Source organism: Nicotiana sylvestris, chromosome 12 (assembly GCF_000393655.2).
Source record: "Nicotiana sylvestris chromosome 12, ASM39365v2, whole genome shotgun sequence".
Lineage (NCBI taxonomy): Eukaryota > Viridiplantae > Streptophyta > Magnoliopsida > Solanales > Solanaceae > Nicotiana > Nicotiana sylvestris.
Genome location: NC_091068.1, coordinates 122,033,789 through 122,061,130, shown reverse-complemented (window position 1 = coordinate 122,061,130; position 27,342 = coordinate 122,033,789). Strand labels below are relative to the sequence as shown.

The 27,342-nt window shown below is 35.6% G+C and overlaps 1 protein-coding gene and 1 long non-coding RNA gene across 7 annotated transcripts; one reads left to right on the top strand and one right to left on the bottom strand.

The window, feature by feature from the left end:
• The first annotated feature begins 10,403 nt into the window (after positions 1 to 10,403).
• On the top strand, positions 10,404 to 19,016 carry LOC104221351 (uncharacterized). 4 transcript variants are annotated; one of them, XR_709696.2, is made up of 4 exons: positions 10,404 to 10,539; positions 15,151 to 15,219; positions 15,289 to 16,067; positions 18,412 to 19,015. It is a non-coding gene; the product is annotated as an uncharacterized lncRNA (long non-coding RNA). The 4 variants fall into 4 exon arrangements; XR_011404383.1 differs by lacking the exon at positions 10,404 to 10,539 and adding an exon at positions 10,547 to 10,807 and having other exon boundaries at positions 18,412 to 19,016; XR_011404384.1 differs by lacking the exon at positions 10,404 to 10,539 and adding an exon at positions 10,824 to 11,267 and having other exon boundaries at positions 18,412 to 19,016.
• Positions 12,597 to 15,318, bottom strand: LOC104221350 (myb-related protein 2-like). Of its 3 annotated transcripts, none has more exons than XM_009772404.2 (6): positions 15,021 to 15,318; positions 14,853 to 14,929; positions 14,562 to 14,622; positions 14,389 to 14,464; positions 14,226 to 14,295; positions 12,597 to 13,653 (listed from the first exon to the last, which is right to left on the bottom strand). In XM_009772404.2, exons 1-6 carry the CDS (start codon positions 15,223 to 15,225, stop codon positions 12,916 to 12,918), a joined length of 1,227 nt encoding a protein of 408 aa, XP_009770706.1. In that variant the 5' UTR covers positions 15,226 to 15,318; the 3' UTR covers positions 12,597 to 12,915. The 3 variants fall into 3 exon arrangements, with proteins under 3 accessions (XP_009770706.1, XP_009770704.1, XP_009770705.1); XM_009772402.2 differs by having other exon boundaries at positions 12,597 to 13,671; positions 15,021 to 15,315; XM_009772403.2 differs by having other exon boundaries at positions 12,597 to 13,671; positions 14,389 to 14,461; positions 15,021 to 15,296.
• Positions 19,017 to 27,342: the final 8,326 nt, after the last annotated feature.

Below are 27,342 nucleotides of genomic sequence, written 5' to 3'. Positions count from 1 at the left end.
GCCCGGTGGTCGGGTTTTGGTAATTTCGGAATTTGTGTCGTATTTTGATTATTTTCGCTTGGGCTTAGTTCACTTAGCATATTTTGACATCCTCGTTCTGATTTTGGATAGATTCGACGCGAGTGGAGGCCTATTCGAGGGGCAAAGGCATCGCGAGCTAGAGATTTGACCGATTCGAGGTGAGTAATGATTGTAAATGATGTTCTGAGGGTTTGAAACCTCGGATTTATACATCGTAGTGCTATATTGAGGTGAGGCACACGCTTGATGACGAGCGTGGGGTCGTGCATTATTGGGGATTGGGACTTAGTCCGTCCCGATTGATGATTTTACCGCATATTTGACTGAAATCTATTTGCTATCATTATTATTTGGGCTGAATGCCATATTTGGGCCTTGTGCCAACTATTTGAACCCTTCGGGGATTTTTACGGGTATTTCCTCACTGTTTTGACTTTATACTTAAACCCACTCATGTTATATTTTACTTTTTTTTGTACTCAGCCATGTTTACTCTGTTTTAACACTTACATGATCTTTTAAATGATATTTTGGGCTGAGAATTATGTTTTACTACTGCCCGAGTGGCTTGTGAGGATTTTGACTGAGGAAGGCCGAGGGCCTATGTTGTGAGGAAATATTTGATACTGATTTTGAGGCCGAGGGCCTGAGATATGTACGCCATGAGGTGACTTGATTGATATGCGACCGAGGGCTTAGTGATGATGCCACGAGGTGGCTTGATAATGTGCTTGGGCCGTAAGGGGCCCTCCAGGAGTCTGCACACCCCCAGTGAGCGCGGGTACCCATTGTGATGTGAGATTGAGTTCGAGGGATTGGTATTGTTCTATGTGATTGCCCGAGAGGCTGGTACTGTTCTGAGATGTTGCCCGAGGGGTGACGTTGTTGATATTGTGCCCGAGGGGCGAACCTTTATGTGTTTACTTTTCATAATTGACTGTCAATTACCTGCTTAATTATTGAAAAAGGTTTTTTCATGAAATTGCGTTTGAGTTAAAGAATTTTACTATCTTTCATTGGTTTACTGTTTTAATTGTTTTACTGCTTCATTATAAAATATTTTGTGTCTTACGTGATTTCTTGCTTTCAGTCTTTATTTACATTTGTTACTCACTGAGTTGGAGTACTCACTTTACTCCCTGTACCCCTGTGTGCAGATTTAGGCATTGCGGATCCTGCTAGTACGAGTTAAGAGCTCCCGGCATATATCAAAGTCCATGAGGTAGCTGCTTGACGTCAGCAGTCCCGTGTTTCTCCTCCTTTATCATTTCTATCTCTTTTCAGACATTTATACTAGCTTATAGACTTAGCAGACTTGTATTATGACTTATAGATGCTCATGACTAGTGACACCTCGTTATCAGTCTGTGTTGGGTTGTTCTTCCGCGTATTTATGATATTATCTGCTACTTTGGATTATTTTATCATGTTTAGACCATTTCTTAATGCTTAACTGTTAATGATTGGAAAAATGGGAAGTGTCGGTTGGCCTTGTCTTCACGAGAGGCGTCATCGCGACCGAGTCCGAGTTTAGGGTCGTGACAAAATGGGTACTACATAGGTGTAATTACTTTGTGCAGATTCTTTGAAATGCACCAAAAGTTGTCCGAAAGGTGCACATACCTGTTTAGGATACCTACACGAAGGCATGAACCCGTACTGCATACATACGTTGAGTCCAGGTAACATGGTTTTGGAACACAATTAGAAGAAAGTCGTTACGGCTCTCCAGAATTTTCGGTCTCTTTTTGGACCCTAGGAAGTTTTTTCACAGTAGTGAAAATGAATACTAACAGGAGAAGAGACGAATAGAAATTCATGATAAGAATTTTGGGGCATAGTTTCATCATCTAAGTGGATCGAAGTTACAAAGTTGAGAAGAAACTCAAAACATCCTAGTGATTTATACAACAAAAGTTGCAAATTTTCATATGGAACAGAGGGGAAATTTATGCAAAGAAAAATGTGGAATTTTTAGTTCAATGATCAAATTATTATTACACTACACACATCATTGATAAGGACATATAATGCTAAGTTTCATGTCTTGGCAAATGGGTTTGTGTTATTTAACAGTTTAAATATAGAAATGGGTAAGGATTTCGAGATAGTAAAGGATTATGCGATTGGGGTAGATTCAGATGTGCTTGTTATAAGCTTTGTGCCCATTGATAAGTCAAAGTTTGCATTTGTAAATGGGATTGAGGTTATTTCTGCTCCTAATGATTTGATTGTTGGTGTAGCTCGGGTATATTAAGGCTATCCCTTCTTTCTTTTTAGCATGATCTATACGATACAAGTAAACGAGTAAATGCACAACTTCCATAAATTACTCTATTCGTAGAAATGTTAGAGATGCGTATATTCTTATTCTCTCATGTGTCATATTATTCTATCATCTGTTCAAGGGTCTAAAAAATACGTAAGTTGATAAAGTTTATTTCATGATATTAATCAGAGGCATAATAGTCTTATAACGTATCGATGGATTTTATTAACGTATATATATATATATATATATATATATATATATATATATATATATATATATATATATATATATATATATGGGAAAGGTTATGGCGTTATATACGCACGACCACATGATCAGCCGGTAGATGTTGATGATTTACCCATAGTGACCGAGATGATATGATGAGGTGCCCTCAGAGGCGTGATGATATTATGGCGTTATATACGCGTATATATACATGTATATAGGATATGGGAAAGGTTATGACATTATATACGCACCACCACCTGATCAGCTGGTATATGTTGATGATTTGCCCACAGTGGTCGAGATGATATGATGGGATGCCCTCAGAGGCGTGATGATGTTATCACACATGTACCTATGCACAACATGACATTCATACGCATATGCATGACACTATAAGTATTTTATGATTTACAGTGTTATCCAGACTTACACGTTGAGTCATTTACTATATATTTCTTCCATGTCTTTTATGTACTTATTATGAGCCTTACATACTTGATACATTATTCGTATTGACATCCCTTTTGCCTGGGGATGCTGCATTCATGCCTGCAGATATAGACAATCAGTTTGACAAGCCCTTATAGTAGACGAGATTGGCATTCAGCGAATAATCGGTAAAACTCCACCTCATTCGTGGTGCAGCCGAGTCTATAAGTTATCGTGTTAGAGTTTTGCTATAGACTTATGGGTAGACCGATACCTTGTCCCATTTGATGTCAAATCATCTTAGAGGCTTTGTAGACAGAGGTTCATTTTGTGTAGTATTCAGAGGCCTTGACGGCCCATATGTATTTATGTTTTAAGAAAAAAAAAGGGTTCAGTGATACAACATTGTCCACTTACAACTGTACATTACGAGTGTAGCCATGTGGGCCTATGATAGTTATAAAAAGAATGAATGAGTTTCAGAGTGGTTCGCTCGGGCCAGTGCATCACTGGATGCCAGTCACGCCTCCCAAGGTTGGGGCGTGACAGTTTTGATTATTTCCTACTGTGTGTCATCAAAGATTAAACGGTTTGTCTCTTTTTCTCAGTATTATTTGCCATTGTTCTTGATGATACAACAAATTTGCTGGATTTCATAATGTTAAAGTTATTTCCGAAGGTAATAGAGTATAAGACCTATTAGAAGTTTAGTTTATGACTCTGTTCATGTTGGGCCCGTGCTTTTGCACGGGCTACACCATACTAGTAGATTTAGAAAAGAAAAAGTTCTCTTCTCTGAGGTTTTTTTTTCGAAAATACAAAAATATTTTGAGTTTTCACTGTAATTTGGGGCTCAAAAACATGGAAATTAACTAAGGCCTGTTGAATGCTCGTGAGATTCAAGTTCGTCGGTTTTGAATCCGTTTCTATTGTTGTCTTGCTCGTTTGTTGCTAGAAGTTCGAACTCCAGTGTCAAATTTGTTTGTAACAATTATCTAGCAGAAATAATAAAAAAAACTCGCATTCAAGTTCCTCTTTCTCCTCTTCTTTGTTATTTGAGATGATACTTTCATGTGTTGTGATTGAAATATGTTGCTAGCCTACTCTCTTAATTGTTCATTGATTTCATATGTGTTTGTCAAGTTCGTTGCATGAATCAGTGCCGGTCTTGGATTTAGTTCTTGTTGTGTTGAATGTCTGAAGTTAATTCACTAAGGAAATAGATGCATATAATGTCTTGACTGATTACTGAAATCATTTGATAAAACAATTTCAGCATTTAGGTCCAAGTTTTTTTTTTTAGTTTTGACCTTCTGTTTTCTTCGAATGGTTTGGATTTTGGATATTTATTTCACTGATTGGTTAAGCGGACATGGAATTATTATTTCTGGACTGGGTCCAAATATGATTTGAGCCCTAGTTGAAGGGGATTGGGAAATGGTTAGTTTATTTAGCTTTCAATCAAGTGTTAATAGCAATCAATCTTCCTGAGGTGTATGAGAACCATTTTGAGCAGCTTTCCTGTACATCTTAGTATGTGAAGATCTCTTAAGCACTTAAAGTGTTAGGGGTCATTTCTTTAGGTGCATAAGAATAATGCTGAATAAGGTGTATTAGTAATGTTGGTATTAGTTATGCTTGCATTAGTTATGTTGGTATTAGTTATGCTAACATATTTCTTATCCATTGTTTGGTTTGATGTATTAAAGCATTGCACAGTTTCTAAAAGAATTGTTTGTTTACAAAAATGCCCTCAAAACTAGTCCGTACTCTAACTTTTTAAAAGAAACATATGTTGAGAAATGTTTTTATATGAAAAAGTTTTAAAAAAAATTATTTTATTTGTCTACCTATATTGTAAAATAAAATTAAATATTTATTTATAAAAAAGGAAATAATGTTAAGTATTTATTTATTTACTAGGGATATAATTTTATTTCTCACTATTTGAATTATTTTGAACTTGCATTAATATACTAACTAGCATATTTTAATCAAGCATAAATGTTGAAGGACAATTTTGTCTTTAACTAAGCTAATGCATGCATTAAAACCCATTGCATTGCTAATACCATTGTTTTCTATGCATTAGTTATGCATAGGATAATACCAAATAAGATGTATAACTAATGCTTGCATAACTAATGCATAGGTTCAAAATGTCTACCAAACAATATATTATTAATACACAAAGCTTATCCATTAGCTTATCCAATGCATCCTACCATACGACCCGTTATTGTAATATCAAATCTATTGGAGTATTATTGTGAATAAATCAAGTTAAGATTGTTTTTCTGTTCTTTTGAAACTGTCTAGGCAAAATCTAGTACTCCGTACTTGATATGTTGACTTGGCAAAAAATTTTGAAGTCTTTTCTTGCTGTTTCAACGTGAATTTCCTTCAAGTCCTCGCACCCCAGTTCCTACTGGAATGAGACCTGTTTCATTTCTTTAGAAAGTTCTTTTTGGTTAAGGTTAGATAATGTGAGTTTCTATAACCAAAGGTCTTGTTCACAATGCAAGGTTATAAAATTGCAGATTTGGTGATGTATTAAATTATTTTTAATCATTTGTAGCATGTCTTTTCAGTTAACTTTTCTTGAAAACCTTTTAGTGTGATCAAGCTTTTGGACAATCGTAGGGTTAGGCAAGCTTTTAGGCGCGTAAATAAATTGTCGTAGCTATGGGTACGGTTCCCGTGATATGGTTACGACACGTAAATCTAAATTCAAGTGCACATTTCATGTGACTCGACTACAACTTCAAATCTTTAATAATAAAATAAACATGTCGCAAACCACAGATGCATTTCATGTAGCGTGGTTTACGATGTGTCCCAAAACAAAACAAGCGTACGACGATTATGGTTTATTCTAAGTAATTAAAAGTGGTTTTAAAAGGTTAAAAAATGCACAATAGGTTTTAAACATGTAATAAATCAGATAATTAGGGCAAGTAATAATAGTTGAGCGACCGTGCTAAAACCACGGAACCCAGGAATGCCTAACACCTTCTCCCGGGTTAACAGAGTTCCTTACCCGAATTTCTGTGTTTCGCGGACTGTAAAATAGAGTCAAAACTTTCTCGATTCGGGATTTTAAACCGGTGACTTGGGACACCATAAGTTATCCCAAGTGGCGACTCTGAATTTGAATAAATAATCCCGTCTCGATTATTGTCACTTTAATTGAAAAAACTCTCTTATCCCCTTTCGGGTAAAAACGGAGGTGTAACACCGATCAAGATCGAGACCAGCCATGGTAGAGACCGAAGCGCGATAGAGATCGAGCGAGGTTGAAGAGAGCCAGCTAAGTCGACTAACGGAAAGCCGAGATATCCGTGATCGGACAAGGATCGTGGCGGAAATCTTGGCACGCATCGAATCAAGACCGTTTATTTAGTCTATCATGAGATTTGCTTCTGTATTTTGAATTGTACCATAAATAGAATTCCTCTACTATATAAAGGAGGTTCTAATCATTTTGTAATCATCATATTCACGCATAAAAAGGCAATATATTACATTTTTTCTCTTAAACTCTGTTATTCAATTCATACTTTCCATTAAGTATACTCAGTTGGTCCGATGACGGTTTAGCTCGAGGGTCACTGTTGTTCATCATATTGGTTTGCTTTATTTTACTGTTAATTCCTAACATTAATTCTCATATTTATCAGTTTGTGCCAAGTGATATCACATATCCTTACAACCACTTATAAGTTTAACTGTTATCCGATTTTAAGGGTAAACAAGAACAAAGAATACAGACGAATTACCAGTGTTCGAAAAAACGTCGTCCTAATCGTTTTCGACGGCTGACCGTCGATAATTCCGCCGAAGACAACCTTCTGACGTTCATGAGGATAAACTTTTGCTCTAATGGAGTAATTACTATAGTTGGCAAATGAGATCACTTTGGATTAACTGGAAATGACGATGGATGAACTTTTTAAAAATTACTATTGTTTATATTCCGACTTTGTTAAGAAAAGTTTTTGAAAAATAGTTCCGTGTTAGAATTAAAGCACGTTACGTTGGTCAAAATTTTAAAGCACACTAGTCAGAATTTTGATGCTAGCAAGTTCGACGATCACGAGAATTTTCAATCATAATTCGAAAAATTCTGTTGATTGATTAGAATTTTGTAGCCAATTGAACAAAGATACAGCAAGCATCAAAATTTTGTGATGATCACCATAACTTCGCAAATTATGGCAACCGTCAGAATTTTGAGGAATCACCATAAGACTTGTCCAAGAATTTCTGATCAGTGTGCTTTATAATTTTGACCACAAACTATTTTTCAAAAACTTTTCTTACAGAGGTAAATATTTTTAGAGAAATATTTATTTTTGTCCACTCTCAAAAATAATAGTCGATAAAATATCTTTTTTATATATGTGCATTATATACAAAAAAAATTACATATATTTATATAATTTTGGCTAGCGAATATAAATAATTTTGGTCGATCGATCAATTTTATATTTTACTCAAAATTTTAATGGTGGCACCAAATGATCCTATTTGTTTCATTCTCCCGTGGCTTATAGCGTCTATTTCTTCTTTAGGGGGGGGGGGGATCAAAATTAGGCAAATTTTCAATTAGTAATTAGAAAATAGCCATAATTTAAAAAGTAATCGAAATTTAGTTATTTTTTTATGTAAATATAAAATCTAAACAAAAATAACCTTAAAAATCCGGAAAAATACCAGCATAATATGCTGGAGTTCGAATTTTCTACATATGAAATTCCACTATAATGTTCTGGAGTTCCAACATAATATGCTGAAAGTTTATATGCAGGAGCTCCATAATCCGGCATATTATGCTGGAACTTTTTGTGTGATAGAGTTCCAACATAATATGCGAGAAGTTTATATGCATGAGCTCCATAATCCAGGACTTTCCGTGTTTCAGCAAAATAGTAGTAATTATTTTTTAATGACTTTGCAAATGCTAATTATTTTCAATTACAAGTCTGAAAACTAGTTAGCTCGTGCTATTTGCTCCATCTTTAGAGTACTGGTAATGAGTAGCCCATGCTGCGCATGGGCCCAATAACACTATATTTAGGTTGCTAATCAGCATGCATAAATTTTTCTTAATTTATATGCATTGATAATATAAATTTTACTTATAATGTCAAGTTATTAAAATAGCTATGGATAGTTTCTCAGACGATACCATCTCTCGTTCAAAATAAGTGCTTCTAAGTTTTTGACATGCTCATTAAGAGAATTATTTAATAGTATTAATATAAACGTTATTTAACTAAAATCCTTTATATCTTCTTAAATTACTCTTTGTATATCGTCATATTTTGTAGATCATTTATTAGATAAGGATGGATTTGGAAAATACTAATTAATGCCTTCTTGTTTTTTCAAAGTCATAATGCCAAATTAATTTAGCTAAAATATTTTTGATCATAGGGAAGTCCGTGGAAGCTACTAAATGTACTGGTAAGACACCATGTAATGCCTCAAAAGCTTATATACATAATTTTTAAAGTTATTTAAATATTAATTAGGAAAATAACTTTACAAGGGGTCATTACTTGTTTTTCTTTTTTTATGTTGAGTTGGACTCCGTTTTACTCTACTATTTTATTTTTATAAGATTTTAGAGATGAATATCGCTAATTTTAGGTCTAGTATAATTTTTTCGTTAATTTAACCGTGAATTCCTTATCCTACTTGGTTCCTATTAAGGTAATTAGTAATACTTTGTTAGTTTTAATGGGGTTCAATTTTTTTTTTTTTTGTAGCTAGTGGGAATTGAACTCATGACCTTATGTAGATTTTGAACTCCCTTGACCACTAAACTACACTTTTGGATTGTGCTAAGGGTGTTCAAAACTTAATATATAGAGATAAAAACAGATTTTGCCTTATATATACAGTGTAATTTTTCGGCGAAGGGTGTTCGGGTGAACACCCTTGCGCCCCCCTAAATCCGCCCCTGAGTAGGAGTAATTAACAACTATTTTAATGCTTGATTTTGAAGCTTCTATATAGTATTTGACTGTATCAAATTATTTTTCTCCCCTTTAGCAAAAAAAAAAAAAAAAAGAAATTAGACAAAAATGAAACGTTAGTTGTCATGTGCGAGATAACATGGATACTTGATGTGGAACTACATCGCCGAAATTAGTATGTGTTGGTAATGATACTTCTTAACCTCCTTTACTGCTTTCAATACAGTAATTTATTCGACCAAAAAACATAGACACTTGGTACGGAAGAAACTGATATCTTGTAAATTATTGGTACATATTTAATTCTTTTTATATTATTTTATCACTTGTTAATAGTGTCACTGGAACTTGAATTTTCATTGCTAAATTATGTTCATTTATAAGTTGGATAGCGGTTTAGTGATATATGCTATATAATATTTCACTATCATAATTATATTTTTATTAGTGAATTATTTTAGTTATTTGGTTTTTGTAATTGAAAAATTAATGCATTGGAAAATATTTCTATGATAATTTTAAACTTATCTAAGATATTATAGATTTTAAAAATATTGTAACAGTCAGTGAAAAATTTGGTCATTTTGTTAAATCTTAATTTGGATTTTTAATCAACAGTAGTAGAATCGTTTAAGCATAATCGACACCTCAAAAATGCCACTTTTCTACAAACAAAAGCAATTAGCAAAAAGCAACGACCACAGTTCGAAGGGATGCATAAGTAGCTACAGAAACCGTTTTTGTCAGCCGCTAAAATAATTTTAGTTTAATGTACTCTCTCAGTTTTATATTATATGAGGTAATTTGACTTGGTACGGAGTTTAAGAAAAAAGAAGAAGACTTTTGAAACATGTGGTCTTAAAAGTTTAAGGGGTAAAAAGTTTGTGGGGTCATGATATTTCTGTGGCTATAAAAACTTCTCGTTAAGGGTAAATGAGTAAAATGAAAGAGTTTAAAGTTGAATTATTTCCAAATTTAAAAATGTGTCATTTGTTTTGGAATAAACTAAAAAGGAAAGTAACTCATTTAATATGAAACAAATCACTAAAAGCATCCAGCTGGGCCCATATCACATCATTAGACCACCTGAATTCTCCAAAAAGCCCCCCACGTGGTCTGTCGTCATTTAAGCCCTTACTAAAATGTACCAAAATTGAAGCAACAACGTATTACTCAATAAAGCATACCCAATGAGTAATTTTCATTTTATCCCTGATTGGCAAGCAGGCATGTTGACCTGCTGCCTGCTTATTCCCTCTTCTATAAATCCATTTTAACCGAAGTGACCATAATACCCTCGCGGGGACAAGCAGGCATGTTGACCTGCTGCCTGCTTATTCCTTCTTCTATATAGTAAAAAAATATGTTATTTGGGCCTCTATTTGGCCCAAAGTCATTGTTACGTTTTGGAATGGGCCACCCTCCAGCTGTCTTGTCTTGTCAATTTGCCATTCCTCCACGGGCAGGCCGCAGGGGAAATATCTCATTTGACAAAACTTGTATCGAATTTCCGTGAAAGTGAAAGATCACTCAGAACAGGAAATCGCGTGACTGAAGCTCTTGAGAATGGCGAATGGGCATTTCTTTCCTTTTCCTTATAAGGTATGCATGCATGCAGGCAGATATAGATAAGATCTCTTCTTATAAAAAAGGAAATTCGATACCTTATCAATGGTAACAACTCATTTGAATCATATATAGAGGAGGAATTTGTCTCTTTAGGCCCTTTTATTTACTGTTCTCCCGAGTATCATTATCACCAGAACAGATTCTCCTAGTATTTTTTTTGTAGATTAATGATGTTACTGTTCCTATGGCTTTCACTTTCTATTTTGATTCTTGTTTCAAAATGGTGAGACGCGGCACAGAGGTAGAACCACCTATTTTACACATTCCATAAATAGTGTTATTGTTATTAAGACGTTTTAGTTAAAGTGTACTGTGTCTTACTCTTTAGCTAGTTAAAGTGTACTGTGTCTTGCTCTTTAGGCTTAGCTATTGGTAGTTGACATCTGTACTGAAATTTAATTCATGGGATCCAAAATATTAGAAATGAAGTTATTAGGGACAAGGTGGGCATGGCCCATGTGGAAGACAAGTTGCGGGAATCGAGGCTGAGATGGTTCGGGCATGTGAAGAGCATAGATAGCGATGCCCCGGTTAGGAGGTTTGAGAGGCTAAATGTGGCGGGTTAGCGGAGGGGTGGGGGAGTCCTAAGAAGTACCGGGGAGAGGTGATTAGGCAGGAACATGACACTACTTCAGCTTGCCGAGGACATGACCCTCGACAGGAAGGTGTGGATGTCGAGAATTAAGGTTGTGGGTTGACAGGTAGTCGAGAGCTTCTCCTTGTCTTACCAGTAGTATTAGTTCAAGTCTTGCTTTTTCCTATTCCTAGTTCCTTGTTATTACACGGCACGTCACTCTCCTGTAGTATTGGCACCATTCTTGCATTTTCCGTATTCCTAAATCTTTATTATTACACACTTTGCCATTTGCTTCCGTTGCTTATTACCTGTTGTTGCTATTATCTGTTAATTGCTTCCTTTTTGTTAATTGCTTCCTTTTTACTGATCTTGAACCGAGGTCTATCGGAAATAACCTCTCTACCTTCTTAAGGTAGATAAGGTTTACGTATACATTACCCTCCCCAAACCCCACTTGTGGGATCCCACTGGTTTTTTTTTTGTTGTTGTTGGGATCCAAATATCCAATATCTTGAGTTTCTCACACATCAGTCGGTGGAACGTGAATTTAGTCTCCTTATAAGTTATATGGTCTTTGGTCATTCTCACCTCATGAGCTAGCTTTCGGGGTTTGAATTAGACCCAAGGTTCATTTTCTTATTAAGCGAAGGTTGGAGTGAATGGGCCTCTCCAAACATTATACTCCTATTACTTTGAATTTCTGCCATTGTGTACATCTATAGGATATTTCGTTTGTTCAAGCCAATGGCATGTAGTACATGAGTGTTTTGGTATGAAGATAATTGCTGCCATATGCTTATTGGTTGATGAAATTCCGGATGTTGGTCAATACATGAGCAAAATTATTAATTAATCCAAGTGTATTATCCAAAACAAACAATATGTTTAAAGACAGTTTTGATGTTAAAGGAATATGAAAGGAAATTGGCAGAAACATTCTCTATAAAAAGTTTAAAAATAGAGAAATACCAATCTTTTTTTATATTTTATGTACTTTCATAGGCCAAAATTGTTATCTATATCACTTGTGTTGCTTTTCATCGGTAGTTGTTTGAGTGATACCTGAGAAAACTGCTTTACGGTGGGTCTTATTTCTGATTAGTTATAAAAATTTCAGTACCTTAGCATGTAGAAATCTATCATTATCAACTGACTCAAAGAACACAACTTCGTTTCTTTTCCCTTTCCTCTCATCTTTGTTGAAGAGCTTGAATTGAGGAAGAATGATATAAAATATGCCTATATAGATTCTCCATCCCCTAAACTTGGATTTGTAATACAGTTTTCTTATCCTTATATTTAGACATATTTCAGAGAGCTTATGTTGATTTGTGGAGTTAAAGACTTGATTCTCGCTTAAAGTAACTTCAGATGCAATAATGATCTAAGAAGCATATGAGAACTTGAAATTTGAAGAAGCATTTGCAATATTTCTGAAGGTGCAAATGGAGGAAAGTGCTTAACACATGATTTGTTTGATTAGAATTGGTTTCTGTATATGACATTGCAAAGGCTTTTTACTGCAATAATTATATGTACATGGAACACTCAACTGCTAAAGGTTACGAATATCCTGTAATGCTATAAACTATGCAACCCGGAAGTTTAGATATTAGATCAGAAAATGTGATCCTAGCAGATCCAATATTGTTATAATATCATATATAATCTGAAATTCTAATTGTTACACGTTATTTTCATCCTTCTAAAAGGAGCATCAGGCTTAGTTTCCCCATGCAGGCATCTCATCTTCTTTGTGGAGATGTGATCTGTTAGCTCCAACTGAAACCATTTAAGTCAAGTTGCTTGCAACTAGAAGCAGCATCAGTTTGGTCATCCGTGTTTAGGTCCAGCTTAGGAGCAAAGTAAGGCAGCTCATATCCTTGTGACGACATCTGCTTCTCTGGTTTCATTGAATCACTTCTGTCAGCATCCTGGTGAAAACGTTTGATGTCTGCATCTATTCCATTTAGTCTTCCATCAAAGTAGCTACTGCTAACATTCCGTCTTTCTCCTTGAAGTCCAATGTCCATTGATAAGTTGCTCCAATTTGTCTCTTTGGTAAATTCTTTTTCTGAATCCCCATCCATTTTGGGAAACAGTTTTCTGTTCTCCTTGAGGTCGTCACGCCATCTTAGTTCAGTCTGCTGTAACCTGGTCTCATTTTCAATATCCTTCGTACATGGTCCGAAGTTTAAAGGCCTCAAACCAATCTGGTTATTATGCATTTCCCGCAGGTCCCTCAGGGGTCGCTCAGAGGACGTTAAGCAGCTATCCATTGAGCAATCTGCTGGCGGGATTGCTTGTGTTTGTGGGTTGTGAAATCCTGAAAGTTCTTTTATCTCTGAAAATGCAGAATTCAGGCATTGGTTGGATACTTTGGATACCAAATCAGACAGTTGATCCTTGGCTGCCTCTAATCCGATTGTTCCCAAGTTTTGTGTTCCAAGGGTTTCTTGTGCTTTCTCAAGCACAGCTTGCAAATATTTCCCTTGAGCCTCTATCCTTAGCTGCAAATGTCGTTGCACCTATATCAGTTCAATTATGCCTCATTTAGATGCCAGCAAGGAAAACTTGTCATTTACTTTTAAAGTTTGGCTAGAAGTAAATCTATGCAGAGTTATAATTTAGATCATTAAGCCTTAAAGCAGAAGCACTATCTGGGACTAGAAAATTGACCAAGTAATATATCATTTGGAGTGTAATTAGTCATCATCAGGAGTCCATAAGGAAGATTTTTCATTACTCGTAATGTTTGGATAGAATAAAAACTTATGGAGGGGTCACATTGTTAAATTATTACTCCTTAGAGCAAAAGCACTATTTTGGACTAGGACTATTAAATTTCTTGCTCAAGCTATCATTCTGTTATCTTGTTTCCACAAATACGAGAAATATGGTTCTGGTCTTAAAATGAAAATGCCTTATAATGTTTCGACAATGTATTGCTTCTGGCTTTTCTTCAGATTATGACACAGATTATGACACAGGATGTCTCATCTTTTGCTACTAACATATTACGCATTGGCTTTTATGGTTCTAACTTCTCTCATGTAAGATAAATTTTGCAACAGTTTCTTACCTCAAGCTGTTCATGTAGCCTTCTTTGTACTTCGATTTGCATTTGTATTGCTTCGTTTATTGGTATGTTGCTGGACAAAAAAATTTAATGGTTGCTACAGTGTAAGGTATGGTTCAGACACGAAGTAGGATGATATTAATAATTCAGCTTTGTTAGTTCTTACTTGTTTGGTTGGGGTCCAATACTTGGATGGCTCATAGGGGTTCCAGTGCTCTCACATATCTTCTCTATACCTGCTGCTACAATTATTTAAAAACAATAAATTTATGAGTGTTCTCTCTCTGTAGAAGAAGCTTTTTGGATTTATATATCCTTGAACAATATTGGATTTCGTACCAGCTTTATTGACCCCACTAATATTTGCTTGTCCATGGAGGTTCTTGCTTAGTCTGTATTTCTGCCAGGAAAAAATAGAAGATCAGATTTTATTGAGCAATTCAAACATATCTGAATGTCAGCTTTGCTCTTCAGTCATTTGACATAAACAAATTTTAACCGTCTTTGCAGTTAGATGTTTTTCACTCTTAACCAAATGGTTTTGTTTTGAATGGTTTGTGGCAGCTATGTTATGAAATGTCTAGTTTCTTCACATGTATTTTGTAAACCATGGAGTGAATAAAAACTAACCTGAAGATGGCTCTTTAAGTGGTACAAGGTTAGTCCCTGGATCCCCATAAGTTTCAGAACTGATTTCGGAGTGGCTTCTGCAATAGAAGAATGGTAATTTAATCAACTCAATGAGAGATAACATGCATCTGGTGCTTATCCAAATTAACAAATTTTGTGTGCACTTACTGTCTGCTCCACCTAGTTGGTTAACTGCTTCTATAAACCTCTCATGGAGGTCTGCTGTCCATTTCAATCTTGGCTTAGCATCGGTAGAAAGAACAAGCCCTGAGTCTCCATTGACATTCCCACCTTGCAGGAACAGATGCCTTTCAGGGAAAGACATTCTTGTCGAAGGGTGCATATTGGCAGTTTGGTGGTGTTGATGGTACATCTTCTGGCCTTTGAATATGAATATATGATGATCAGCAAATAAGTCTTACGGTAGGATTTATAGGAATGATGGGCGACTGAAAGTATTTATCACGTACGTGGAAGGAATCTGATGTCGCTTCAGGTTCAGTGACTCCACTCTTGTCTTACCTTTTTGAATTGCAAGTAATGATTCTTTACTATTCTTCGCAGTATATAACATTGTTTTTCATTTGGTTAAACAAAGTTGTCAGCTACAGCTCTATATATATCTCCTTGTTTTCTTTGACCAAATCCACAAATAAGATGCAAGGGAGGTTCTATGGGTTTAACTGAACCAATTGTTTTCAGCTCGAACTAGGTATATATAAGAAGAAGAAAGACATTTAAAGTCTATACATATAATAAGATTACACTCATTGTGAACTCAATAATTCTAGATCCTGAATTTGCCTCCGACTCTCGACCAATCTAATTAATAGCAGCTAAAGAAAAAGATGTTGGTTTTACACATTTGTGGGTCCAGAATGCAAGTTCGCTTTCTAATCTACAGGAAAGGCACCATGCATTATATTCCTCTGCACTATAAGTTCCTGAAACACTTACACACCTTACAATAGGTACAAGAATTGATCCACCAAAGACTTTTTCTTATGCACACATATTCTTTATCTGGCAAAGTTTGGGAATCATATTCCAAGAACTAATAGTGGAATATTTTTTTGTCCTGATGGAGACTGGCGGAATCCACTATCTATGATGTCTTGAAAACTACAAAACCATCTTCGTTTTCGAATGGAAGATTCTATTGACTGGAGCATCTAGTACTGGGAATTAGATACATGCAAGAAAAAAGGCAAAAAGGTAAGAAAATGGTTCAGATGCTTCTCCTATTGAATGCCTAAACAAGAAGAAATGAACATTCTTTCTTTGGTTTCAGTTTGTTTAGTTATGGATGTTTTATGAATATTATGTTGATTATAGTTTGTCTTGGCAAAAGTAGATAATCTAGTGTCTTTGAGTTTCTAAATCTCATTGTTTTACCAAACCTTTGCTAGTAATGAATTTTCTTCTTATTTGTTTGTTAAGCCATGTTATGCCATCTAATTTCGTTTCCCCATTTCTGTAGATTTGTGCTTGCATATATTCATTTAAGGTATGAGGGAAATTTCATCTATTTTTGTGAAGTGTGAATGCCCTTTCGAGGTCTCACATGTTTTTTTTAAGTGGGGAGCGGGGTGGGCAATTTATGTTGGTGCTGGGGCCTGAGGCAGTGCCTCTGGTGCTCTGTCCAGTGCTATGATGTTTAGACACGGGATAGTCACAAGCATGCCGGTTTTGGATGGTTAATGACTTTAGTACAACATCTTGGCCTGTACATAGTGATATGAATTTCTTGAATATCTTAAGCATTCTTTTCATACTACTTATCTATTATAAAATTGTGTGAATAGGGAAAATGGATGAAGAAATAAAAATAACCAGAAATAGTGGAGAGATGCTTCTTCGCTTGGTCTGAAGGCTAGGAATCGAATGAAGAATACTTTCTTGTGGTCTCCTTCAGTAAATTTGGTACTTATTCAGCCTAAAATAGAGAAAAGAGGACCTCCAGCTAAAAGTTTTCTATTCTTTTATTGGTATGAAATGGCCATCTCCAAAGCATTGGGACCCCTTTCAAAAGAATAAATAAATCAATACTTGTCTGATGGAAAACATGACAACTCGCAACTGAAGATCCCTATTTACCTTTCCCTTGACTTAAATCTTAATTGGTTTTGGAGGTACACTTAATGAATCTATATATCCTGGTCTTACAAGATAACTTTTATGCCCGTTTATGGGTTGAAATGTGCCCATACGCCACATAAAGATACAGTTCACTTTGTTTTTAATCATAGTTCTATTTTCTTGGACAAGCTTGAGAATCTTCATTTATCTCCTCATATGTTGAATGACTAGTTTTCTTCTTAAAAGAAACATCCTTATATTGTGAAACTCTTTTTGCCCTTCTCTTTTAGGAGTTTCTGTTAAGTTTGTATAGGAAAAATCAGGGAACTCGTACTAAGCTGTTTCTGAAATGTTTAGCCTATTTTGCACCTCTGCCTCGTTTACTTTGTTTTACTAAGTGTATATCTGCCTTTTCATGTTTACTCATAGGAATATATTAGGAACCATTACAATGAATAAAAACGAGTGTAGTGCACATATATATATGCAGCTGTTTAGTATAAATTGAGCTGTGTAGCATTTCAATCTACTGTATAGATATAGACGATTACATTGGATAATATTTTCAAAGGAGAATCTTGTTACTGTTATCAAGGAATTGATCCTGGAGATTATTTATACTTTGAATATTATCTTGGATCAGTCCTTCAAGTTTCATTTAATGGCTATGATATGTTAGTTGAAAAGCATGCCACACCCTTCATTTCATGTTTTGGCTAATGGATTATAACCTGGATATTAACACAGCCTATTAAAATAAGCAAAGAATATTATCAACTGATGAACAGCCAATGCAGAATAAATTCGCATTCTAAGCATTGGAACCTAGGTCTACATTTTGGCTATTGAGAATACTAGTTGAAATCTGCAGCTGTTGAACAAAATGAGGTTATTGCATTGCAAAATTAAGAAATGCTAGGTGCCAAAAGGAAAAAGAAAAATTGACATTATTATTGGTTAGGCTTATGTTTTCTATGTTTAATTAGGTACAAATTTGATTCAAAAATTAAGTGAAAATTCCTCATCTTTGACAATGATATGCACATTAGTTTCAGTTGAAGTTTTGCAGAAAAAAGAATCAGGTGACTCTGATATGTTAGAATATTTTATGGAGTTTGGAGGAATGCATTTTGTATGCAGTTTAAAGGAATCTGTTACAACCTTTATATAGTTGAAGTGGTAAATAGAATCTCAAATGTTTTGCTGGCATAAGGGTAGTTGTAGCAGCTGCTAGCTCTCATATGCTAAATACTTTCTCTGATGGCTTGCTCCACATCATTGATCAATATGAAAGTTTTCAAGTATTTTAATGTTCTTTCATTGAGATATAACCAGATTCATTTTTGCTTATGAGTGTGGTACTTAATAGTAATATATATTGGAATTTGTGCATTTTAATCCTGCTAACATAGGTATCGAGTAAATCTCTTCACAAAGACTTTGACATATGATTGTTTTTAAGTACTCTTAATTTTTGAAGGGATCAACCTCGGCTTCATCAAGGGAAAGGATAAACAGAGAGGACAGCAACTGGGAAGCTTTTCTCCCATCAATGTAAAACAAAACACTAGTCATCTTAGAAAATCTTGGTTTGTGACAACTTGGCCTGGCAGAGTTTTTAGGATAAAACATGTGTTGGGCCCGCTTTGGGCCAAACCCTGCATGGTTTTCCCCAAAGAATTTTTTTTTTTCTACTTTTTATGTGGGACTTTGGAAAGATATATGAAGAAATTTTGGAACCTCCATTCTAGGTGTGGGGGTGGAAGAAGAAATGGAAGGGGAAGAAGGTGGTGAGATGTCATACCACGTACTATCTATCTCACCCATGTCAGACCAGTATTTTCTATTACTTTCCTAACGGGTGGGATAAATTTAGACCGAAAGTATATCGGAGAATAAATGTGGACTACAGGATAAATCTGGACCTTTTCTCCTAATATATTACAAGAAAGTACCTAATTTATCCTTGGTGTTGCCAAAAAGCCACGACTGTTGTTTTCTCTGAGCAGAACCCCGTTTGCTTTTTTCTATCCAATTTATTTTCTAGCTCTTCTTATCCTTTGTTGTTTCCTTTGTGTTAATTGCATGATATATTCTCCGCTTTAAGGAAGAGAACATGTGCTCTTGTTCTTTCATGTACTTGCATTTCCTTTTTGAGGTTAACTTAATTTTACTTTGAAGGACAAGAAACTTAAACAAAAAAGAAGATAAGAACATTTAAAATCATCTCTCGAGTAGTTGGGGGTGGGGTGGGGTGGGGTGACTAGTCAATGATTGGCTTAAAGTTGACAGAAATGACCACAGAATGCTATTCTCAATGGGGAAAAGGGATTATGCTGTGACGGGATAATTAAAGTTGGATTCTAGGGAATGGAATTTCAGAATCTTAACTCTAACCTAAAGCCATGGGTCATAGAATTTCTTGGTCTATGTTTCCCATTCGAATGAAATGAACCTGAATAAATTTGATCTCCATTTAGTCGATTTCAACTAATTTAAAAATAGAAACAGTTGAAGGGAGCATTGAAGCAACGATAAAGTTATCTCCGCACGGGTTCGAGTTATGGAAGCAGTCACTAATGCTTGCATTAGAGTAGGTTGTCTACATTACACCTTGAAGAGTGTGTGTGAACGCGGAATACTTTGTACACCAGGCTACCCGTTTTTTAGGAACATTTGATTGCTTGTTAGTATTTTAGATGCTTCTAAACAATCAACAACATGCATATAATCTATGATTATATCCTCCAATTTGTCAAATATTTATAATGCTTTGAGATATTTGTCTTTGTTTTGCTTATGCTAGACTCTTGTTTCTTTCACTAACTATTCTCTTCCCCTCATGCTAATATTTTGACTATTAATTCGAAGAAAGTCGATTTCAAAAGATAAAGAAAAAGGATTTTTTTTAATCAACTTGTCAAAAAGGTTTGATGGTTTTAAGCAATCTTAGTGACTGGCCACAGATATTGTGGTTTTATTTTGAGAATGCAACTCAGAGATTTTCTAGCCATGGCTAACGTATTCGATCCTACAAAATATTGGAGGTTGAACTAACTTTACTGTACTAGAAATCCTCTATTCTACATTTCTATTGTTAGCTTTACTTGATTTCACTACGTATATTCTTTGAGGCTATGTATTCTCATGGCACTTCCTTCTGTTTGCTTCCACGAGTGCACCACTTTGGATACCTACTCGTATTCTATAAGGCTACTTCTATTCAAAGAGTAAATCTCACAAATGATTATTTAACTATTTAACTTTTTTGGGGCATTTGTATCTATACTCAGTTTTTGGGTCATCATTTAACTTATATCCGTTTTGCACAAAAAATTGCAAGTGTACCCACTTTTCGGGTAGCTTCAGACATACGGGCCTGAAATAAACTTCAATTTTTTTTGCCTGAAGTGTAGCCTTATCAAAGCAAAACTTCAAATATTTTTGCCTCAAGTTTGGCCTGACTTGCAAAGGCAATCACGCAAACTTCAGTTCATAGTGCAAGGGCAAACTTCAGTTCAATTGTGTATATCTGAAGTTTGAACTTCAGAATTTTTTGCCTGAAGTGTAGCCTTATCAAAGCAAAACTTCAGATACTTTTGCATGAGTTTGGCCTGACTTGCAAAGGCAATCATGCAAACTTCAGTTCATAGTAAGGGCAAACTTCAGTTCAATTGTGTATGTCTGGGGTTTGAATTTGAGAATTTTTTTGTCTGAAGTGTGGCCTTATTAAAGCAAAACTTCAAAATATTTTCACCTAAAGTTTGGCCTAACTTGCAAAGGTAATTGGGAAAACTTCACTTCAACAACAACAACAACGACCCAGTATAATCCACAAGTGGGGTCTGGGGAGGGTAATATGTACGCAGACCTTACCCCTACCCCGAAGGGTAGAGAGGTTGTTTCCAGGAGACCCTCGGCTCAAAAAAAAGCAACAGGAGACGATATATTAGTACCATAAAAATGCATAATAAAATAACAACAATATAAGAGATATGAAATACAGAATACGAAATACGAAATAGATGGCTGGTATAGTAAAAACTAGCAGGTAAAGCTCTGCATCAATAGACGACCAATGACATTCTTAGTCTAACTCCTAACTGGCTAGTCTCACTCTATTGTGCTGTAGAAATATTCACAACTTTCCCCTAACCTACAACCTTAATGCTCGACCTCCATAATTCCCTGTCAAGGGCCATGTCCTCAGTAATCCTAAGTCGCGCCATGTCCTGTCTGATACCTCTCCCCAATACTTCTTAGGTCGCCCTCTACCTCTCCGCGTGCCCACCACAGCCAGTCGCTCACACCTCCTCACCGGTGCATCAGTGCTCCTCCTCTGAATGTGCCCGAACCATCTGAGTCTTACTTCCCGCATCTTGTCCTCCATGGGGGTCACGCCCACCTTCTCTCGAATATCTTCATTCCTAATCTTATCCATCCTTGTATGCTCGCATATCCACCTCAACATCCTCATCTCTGCTACTTTCATCTTCTGGATGTGTGAGTTCTTTACCTGCCAACATTCAGTTCCATATAACATGGCAGGCCTAACCACTGCTCTATAAAACTTACCTTTTAGTAACGGGGAAAACTTCACTTCATAGTGCAAATTTCAGACAAATTAGTCTGAAGTTATTCTTCAATTTGTAGTGCAAACTTCAGGACAAAATCAGCTTGTTATATTTGGCCTTCAGATAGTTAAACTTCAAATAATTTGTAGTGCAAATTTTCACATCGGTGATGTTTTGAGATTTTGGCAGCAGTTGAAGAAAATTCTGCGCATAATTTTCAGTGATGAAATTGCACAATGCGATCTTTACTTTTGGTTGGTCAAGGGAAAATGGTCAGCTCAAAATCACTGGCATCCTTTTACACTATTTATCTCAAAAGCACTACCTCTTCGAAAAGGGGAAAAAATAATGGGTTTGGTCAGATCCTAAGCTGAGCTGCTCTCAGCCTCATCAGAAAAGAAGAGGAGGAAGAAAGGAGCACATAGGTCAGGAGGAAGAAGAGGAGGTGTCTGAAGTTGTCAAAATTAGGTATAGGTTAAATAATTTTAAAAATATGGGTATAAGTTAAATGGAAGCGACCAAATAGGGCGCCCCGTATAAAAATCATATTATTATGTTTTCTAATATAAAAAAATTATAAGACTTTCACCAGCTCACTCAAAAATCACAGTTGCCGAAAAACATAACTTTTCGGTACAATATTTTTTACTCCATATTTTCTACTTTTAATTTTTAATCTAATAAATATTGATCAAAAAGAGTCTGAATTGCTTTTTAATCCTCTCTATATGATAACAACTTTGTATACTGTGTTCACTCATCTCTATAAGCGAATTTCAAGCTTGCTAAAAGGTATTTTAGTTTATGCTTTTACATTTAGGCATTTAGGTTAAAAAGATGCTCCCCTCTATCTTATTTTTAATGAAGTTATATTTTTTGGCTGTTTCACCTTTATTTATCTAAGTTTTCATTTATAACCTTGTTTTAGTTTTTAAAAAAATTAAGGATGTGAGTCGCAAATTACATTCTACCTCAAGCCCAAATAAAAGCGAGGAATTGTGCTAACATCCTGCGTAAAACTACGGGCTAATATCACTTTTAGCATGCGTCAGAACTATTTACATTCGCTATATATATACAAAACATATACATGTTTTCGACTATTATTTTGAGAGCGGTTATACAGTGTCATTTATCCTAAAACTAATACTTAATAATTTTTACATGATTTTGGTTACTCTACGTATTTGAAATTGGAAAATAAGCTCTTAAAAATTGTTGCAGCACTCAGGTACTACTTCAGCTAGGAGAATGATGATATCATCCGATACTCGTTGCTACACAATTTGGACCTTAAATTTAATGACCTGATCGGTCGTTTTGAAAATTTGCGCTTCGCTTGAGTTTGGGGACACAAGTAGCTCCGTATGATGTATTAGGACTTGTGTGCAAAATTTGAGTTCATTCTGAGTTGATTTGATATGTTTCGGCGCGAGTTTTTGGAAGTCGAAAGTTCGAAAGCTCATTAAGTTTGATTTGAGGTGCGTTGCGTCATTTCGATGTTGTTATACGTGATTTAAGGCCTCGAGTAGGTCCGTATTTTGTTATGGGACTTTTTGGTATGTTCGTATGGTGTCCCGAGGGGCTCGGGTGAGTTTCAGATAAGTTTGGGTTGTGTTGCACTCGTTTTTCTTATGTTTCGACGTCGTTTCTTCAAGCATTGGTACCACATTAAGCAAATGAGCTCCGATTTCTGTTTTGATTGAAACATTAGATTCGTATCGTAATTAAGGAGCCATAGCAAAAAGAATCGTCAAACTTGGACATCGTATGAGGATTTTATGATCATTTTACTAAGAATTGGGCTGCCAAATTTTTCAGATTAATTACGAAACTGCCACTGACTTCGTATTTAAAAATCTGCACTATTTCCAAATATTTAAACCAATATATCTCCTTCATTATAAGGTCAAATAGAGTGATTTAAAAGCCTAACTAAATTGAAATTTCACAAGGAATCATTGGAGGCATCAAAAACGAGTTGCGGGATTGTTTTGCATGCAAAACGAGGCAGAACAACTGGGCAAGAATACTTAATATCGAAAGTTTGTTCATTTGGTCATATTTTGAGTTAGAAAGCTAAAATTTAGACAATATTTGGAGGTGATTTTCATTATATGGATTGGGGTAAGTGTTATATGCTCGATTTTGGTTATATTTCATAAATCCATCTTTGTTTTAGGCATTTGAATGATGATTTCAAAGTGAAATTTGGGGGTTTTGTCTAAAATTTCAAAAAGTGAATTTTTGAGTTTTGAATATCGATTCGGAGTCGGATTTGAGTAAACCTAGTATAGTTGGACTCGTAATTGAATGGGTGTTCGGGTTTTGTAAATTTTATCGGGTTCCGAGGTGCGTGCCTAGGGAGTTGACTTTTGCAAATCGTATAACGATCATAGCTTTGTTAATTGAAATTATTTTCTCTTGCATTGTTTGATGTATTTAAGCCTTCTTTGGCTAGATTGGGCCGAGCAATGGTGAATTGGTAAAAGAAAAGTTAAATTGAATATTGAGTTGGCCGAATTGAGGTAAGTATCTTGTCTAACCTTGTGTGGGGGGAAATCACCCCTTAGGAATTGAGTCAATTGTGCTATCTTGATATGTGAAAGCCGTGTATGCAAGGTGACGAGTCGGTACACAGTTCATATGTGGTGTTGACCGGTTGGATTGTCTAGTTTTTTTTCTATGCCTTTAATCAAATTGTCATAATATGTGGTATCTTGTTGTTAGGCTACACTTACATGCTCTATATGATGCTGTTAGCATTTACTTATCTCTTGCTCATTGTTTGGCCTTATTTACCTTAGTTGAAGTTATTGCCTTTCTTGTTGTTTTCTTACTTCTTAATTGTGAGTTCCTCTATGGACTCTGTGCATATATGCTACTTGTCTAAATTGTTGTGATTACCTATGCAGTTATCACGTGCCTTATATGTCTTGTTGTTTTTGTAAAGGTTGTTGTATTCCTTTGATTTTTACGTGATTCTCTTGTTATTGTGTACTCATATTCTTGGTGGTAGAAATTTTTATAATTGAGTTGTAGATTTGTTGTTGTTGATTTAAATTATATACGGTGGGATCGGATTTCACGCTGCAACAGGAGGAATAAGGATGATATATTGAGGAGGAATAAGGGTGAATTGATATTATATGGTGGGATCGGGTTGCGCATCGCAACATATTATATTTATTGTTATGATATTGATATTGTACGGTAGGATCGGGTTGCACGCTGCAACAGGAGGAATAAGGGTGATATATTGAGGAGGAATAAGGGTGAATTGATATTGTATGGTGGGATCGGATTGCACGCCGCAACAGGAGGAATAAGAGTAATATATTGAGGAGGAATAAGGGTGAATTGATATTATATGGTGGGATCGGGTTGCGCCGCAACATATCTTGTATTTTGGTATCCCATGTTTTACTGTATTGACTTTAGTTCCTTCGTGCAAGACTTGATAATTTGTTTTTCTAGCTTTCACTGAGTTTTGAGGATCGAGTTATTGTCATTGACTTATTGACTTGCCGTCATTTCCTAAGTTCTTTTCCTAATACTATTATTCTGGTGAATTAATTTTCAAAGTATAGTTACTACGTTAAGTCATTTCCTCTTGCCCTGTTGGGTCATTCGTAATATCGTGATTTAAAATGAAGGAATTAATATTATGTTTCCTTGTGTGTCTTTAAGTTAGAACTCGCTGTATATTTGAGTATCCATTATTTCTAATAATTGTTATATTTTATTTCAATCGGTTTCTCAACTAAATCTCCTTAACCTGTCTGAGGTTATATTTTCTTAAAAAGGAATTTCTGTTAAGTTTTAAATTAATGAATCCTATATTAAAGGCGATAACTTATCCGATGTTATATCTCTATTTGAAAAATGTTATTTTCTTCACTCAAATGATTTCTAAAAATAACTTCATCTATTCTCGCTGGTTTTCCTATTTGGTCTAGAAACTATAAATTTACCTTATGATATATAAATGGAACTTCTTGAATATCTTAATTAGCATTTGTCACGGATATTATGTACTGAGCAACACGTGGATCTTTGACGTACAAAGTGAAAGGGAAATATGTGGGCACAAGGTGCCATGTGTGTTAAAGGTTTGGAAGTTGTGATTGTGATCTGAGACTTCGAGGATTGGGATGGTCGGAATTGTGTATTAGGAATGATGCCTCGGTTGAGTTAACATTGCTTTCCTTATTTGAGCACATTTTTACTTGTCTGTATCCCAGCTATGTTGGTGTGAATTTAGTTGGTTACTTCTCGGTACCATCCGTGTTTTCCTCCTTATCGTCTCTACAATTTTTAATTTGATTTATTCCTGCTATTGGTGTTACTTTGTTATCTTTATCTTGTTAGTTTATTATCATATCTTGTTCAGCCTATTAGACCAGTAGGTGTCTTGACTTTTCCTCATCACTACTCCACCGAGGTTAGTCTTGATACTTACTGGGCACCGCTGTGGTGTGCGTATACTACACTTCTGTACATTTTTGTACAGATCCAGATATTTGATCGTTAGTGGCTGTGCGGATCGTTACTGTGGAGACTCAAGGTAAACCTACTGCTGCATTCGCAGGCCTCAGAGTCACCTTCTATTGTACATATTTTCATTGTTTCTTTTTGTTCTGGAACAATGATGTATTCATTTTGTATAACTACTCCTAGAAAGGCTTATGACTTGTACTACCGACTTTGGGAATTATAAATTGTTCAGAGATATCTAATTCGAAGTTAGTAAATATTGTCGTTAATTATGTTAATGCTAGGCTTACCTAGTTTTAGAGACTAGGTGCCATCACGACCCCCCTAGAGTGATTTTGGGTCGTGGCAAGTTGGTATTAAAGCCCTAGGTTCGTAGGTGCTACGAGTCATAAGCAGGTTTAGTAGAGTCTTGCGGATCGGTATGAGGACTTATGTACTTATCTTCGAGGGGCTACAAAAACTAGGGGTGGCAAATGGGCGGGTTGGGCTAAATTTCGGTGGGTCAAAATGGGTCATTGCCCAACCCAGCCCAAAGTGTACTTGGGCTAAGATGGGCTGAGTCAAGATGGGCTAAACAATGGGTCATAATCCAACCCGCCCAACTTGACACATGTTTTAGAATCATGCTCATCTTGCATAAAAAAAGCCTTTTACCTTAAAAATGTATAAGTCAAAAAATTTTTTGGGTTGGGGTTGGAGGGGGGGGATAGGAGATGCAGAAAAATGAAAAAAAATAGAAAATAGAAAATTAAAAATAAAAAAACGTATTTTTTTAGGGGAGGGGGTTTTGAGGGGGGGGGGGAGTGGTGCAGAAAAAATAGAAAATACAAAAAAAAAAAGTAAAAAAGTTTTTTTAGGAGGGGGTGGGTGGTGCAGAAAAAAAACAGAAAATTGAAAATACAAAAAAAAGGTAAATTTTTTTTTAGGGGAGGGGGTTTTGCGGGGGGTGGGGCAGGAAAAAAACAGAAAATTGAAAATACAAAAAAAAAAGTAAATTTTTTTAGGGGGGTGGGGGTGGTGCAGAAAAAAAAATGCAGAAAAAAAATACAAAAAAAGTAAAAAATTTCTTTTTGAGGGGAGCGGGGTTTTGCGGGAGGGGGGGGGGGGGATGGATGGTGTAGAAAAACAAAAGAACATAAAATTAAAAATACAAAAAAAAAGTAAAATTGGGAAAACTAATGTGATGACCCAAAATGTCATCTTTAAATTAAATAATCATCTCAGTGTTTTAAGACCTTGAAAAAAAAACGCTATCAACAATTCATCGACTTGCGTGCACAGTCCGTAGAATTTTCGGAAGGTTTTTGTATAAATAGATTAAATTATGAATTAGAGCTTTA

What these genes read in the sequence shown, in the direction of transcription:
- LOC104221350 (XM_009772402.2), bottom strand. Translation starts at nt 15,225, where the DNA reads ATGTACCATCAACACCACCAAACTGCCAATATGCACCCTTCGACAAGA. An exon ending in TAGTGGGGTCAATAAAGCTG is followed by an intron (nt 14,465 to 14,561) that starts GTACGAAATCCA and finishes AAATAATTGTAG; the next exon opens with CAGCAGGTATAGAGAAGATA. An exon ending in GGCTACATGAACAGCTTGAG is followed by an intron (nt 13,672 to 14,225) that starts GTAAGAAACTGT and finishes GAACTGATATAG; the next exon opens with GTGCAACGACATTTGCAGCT.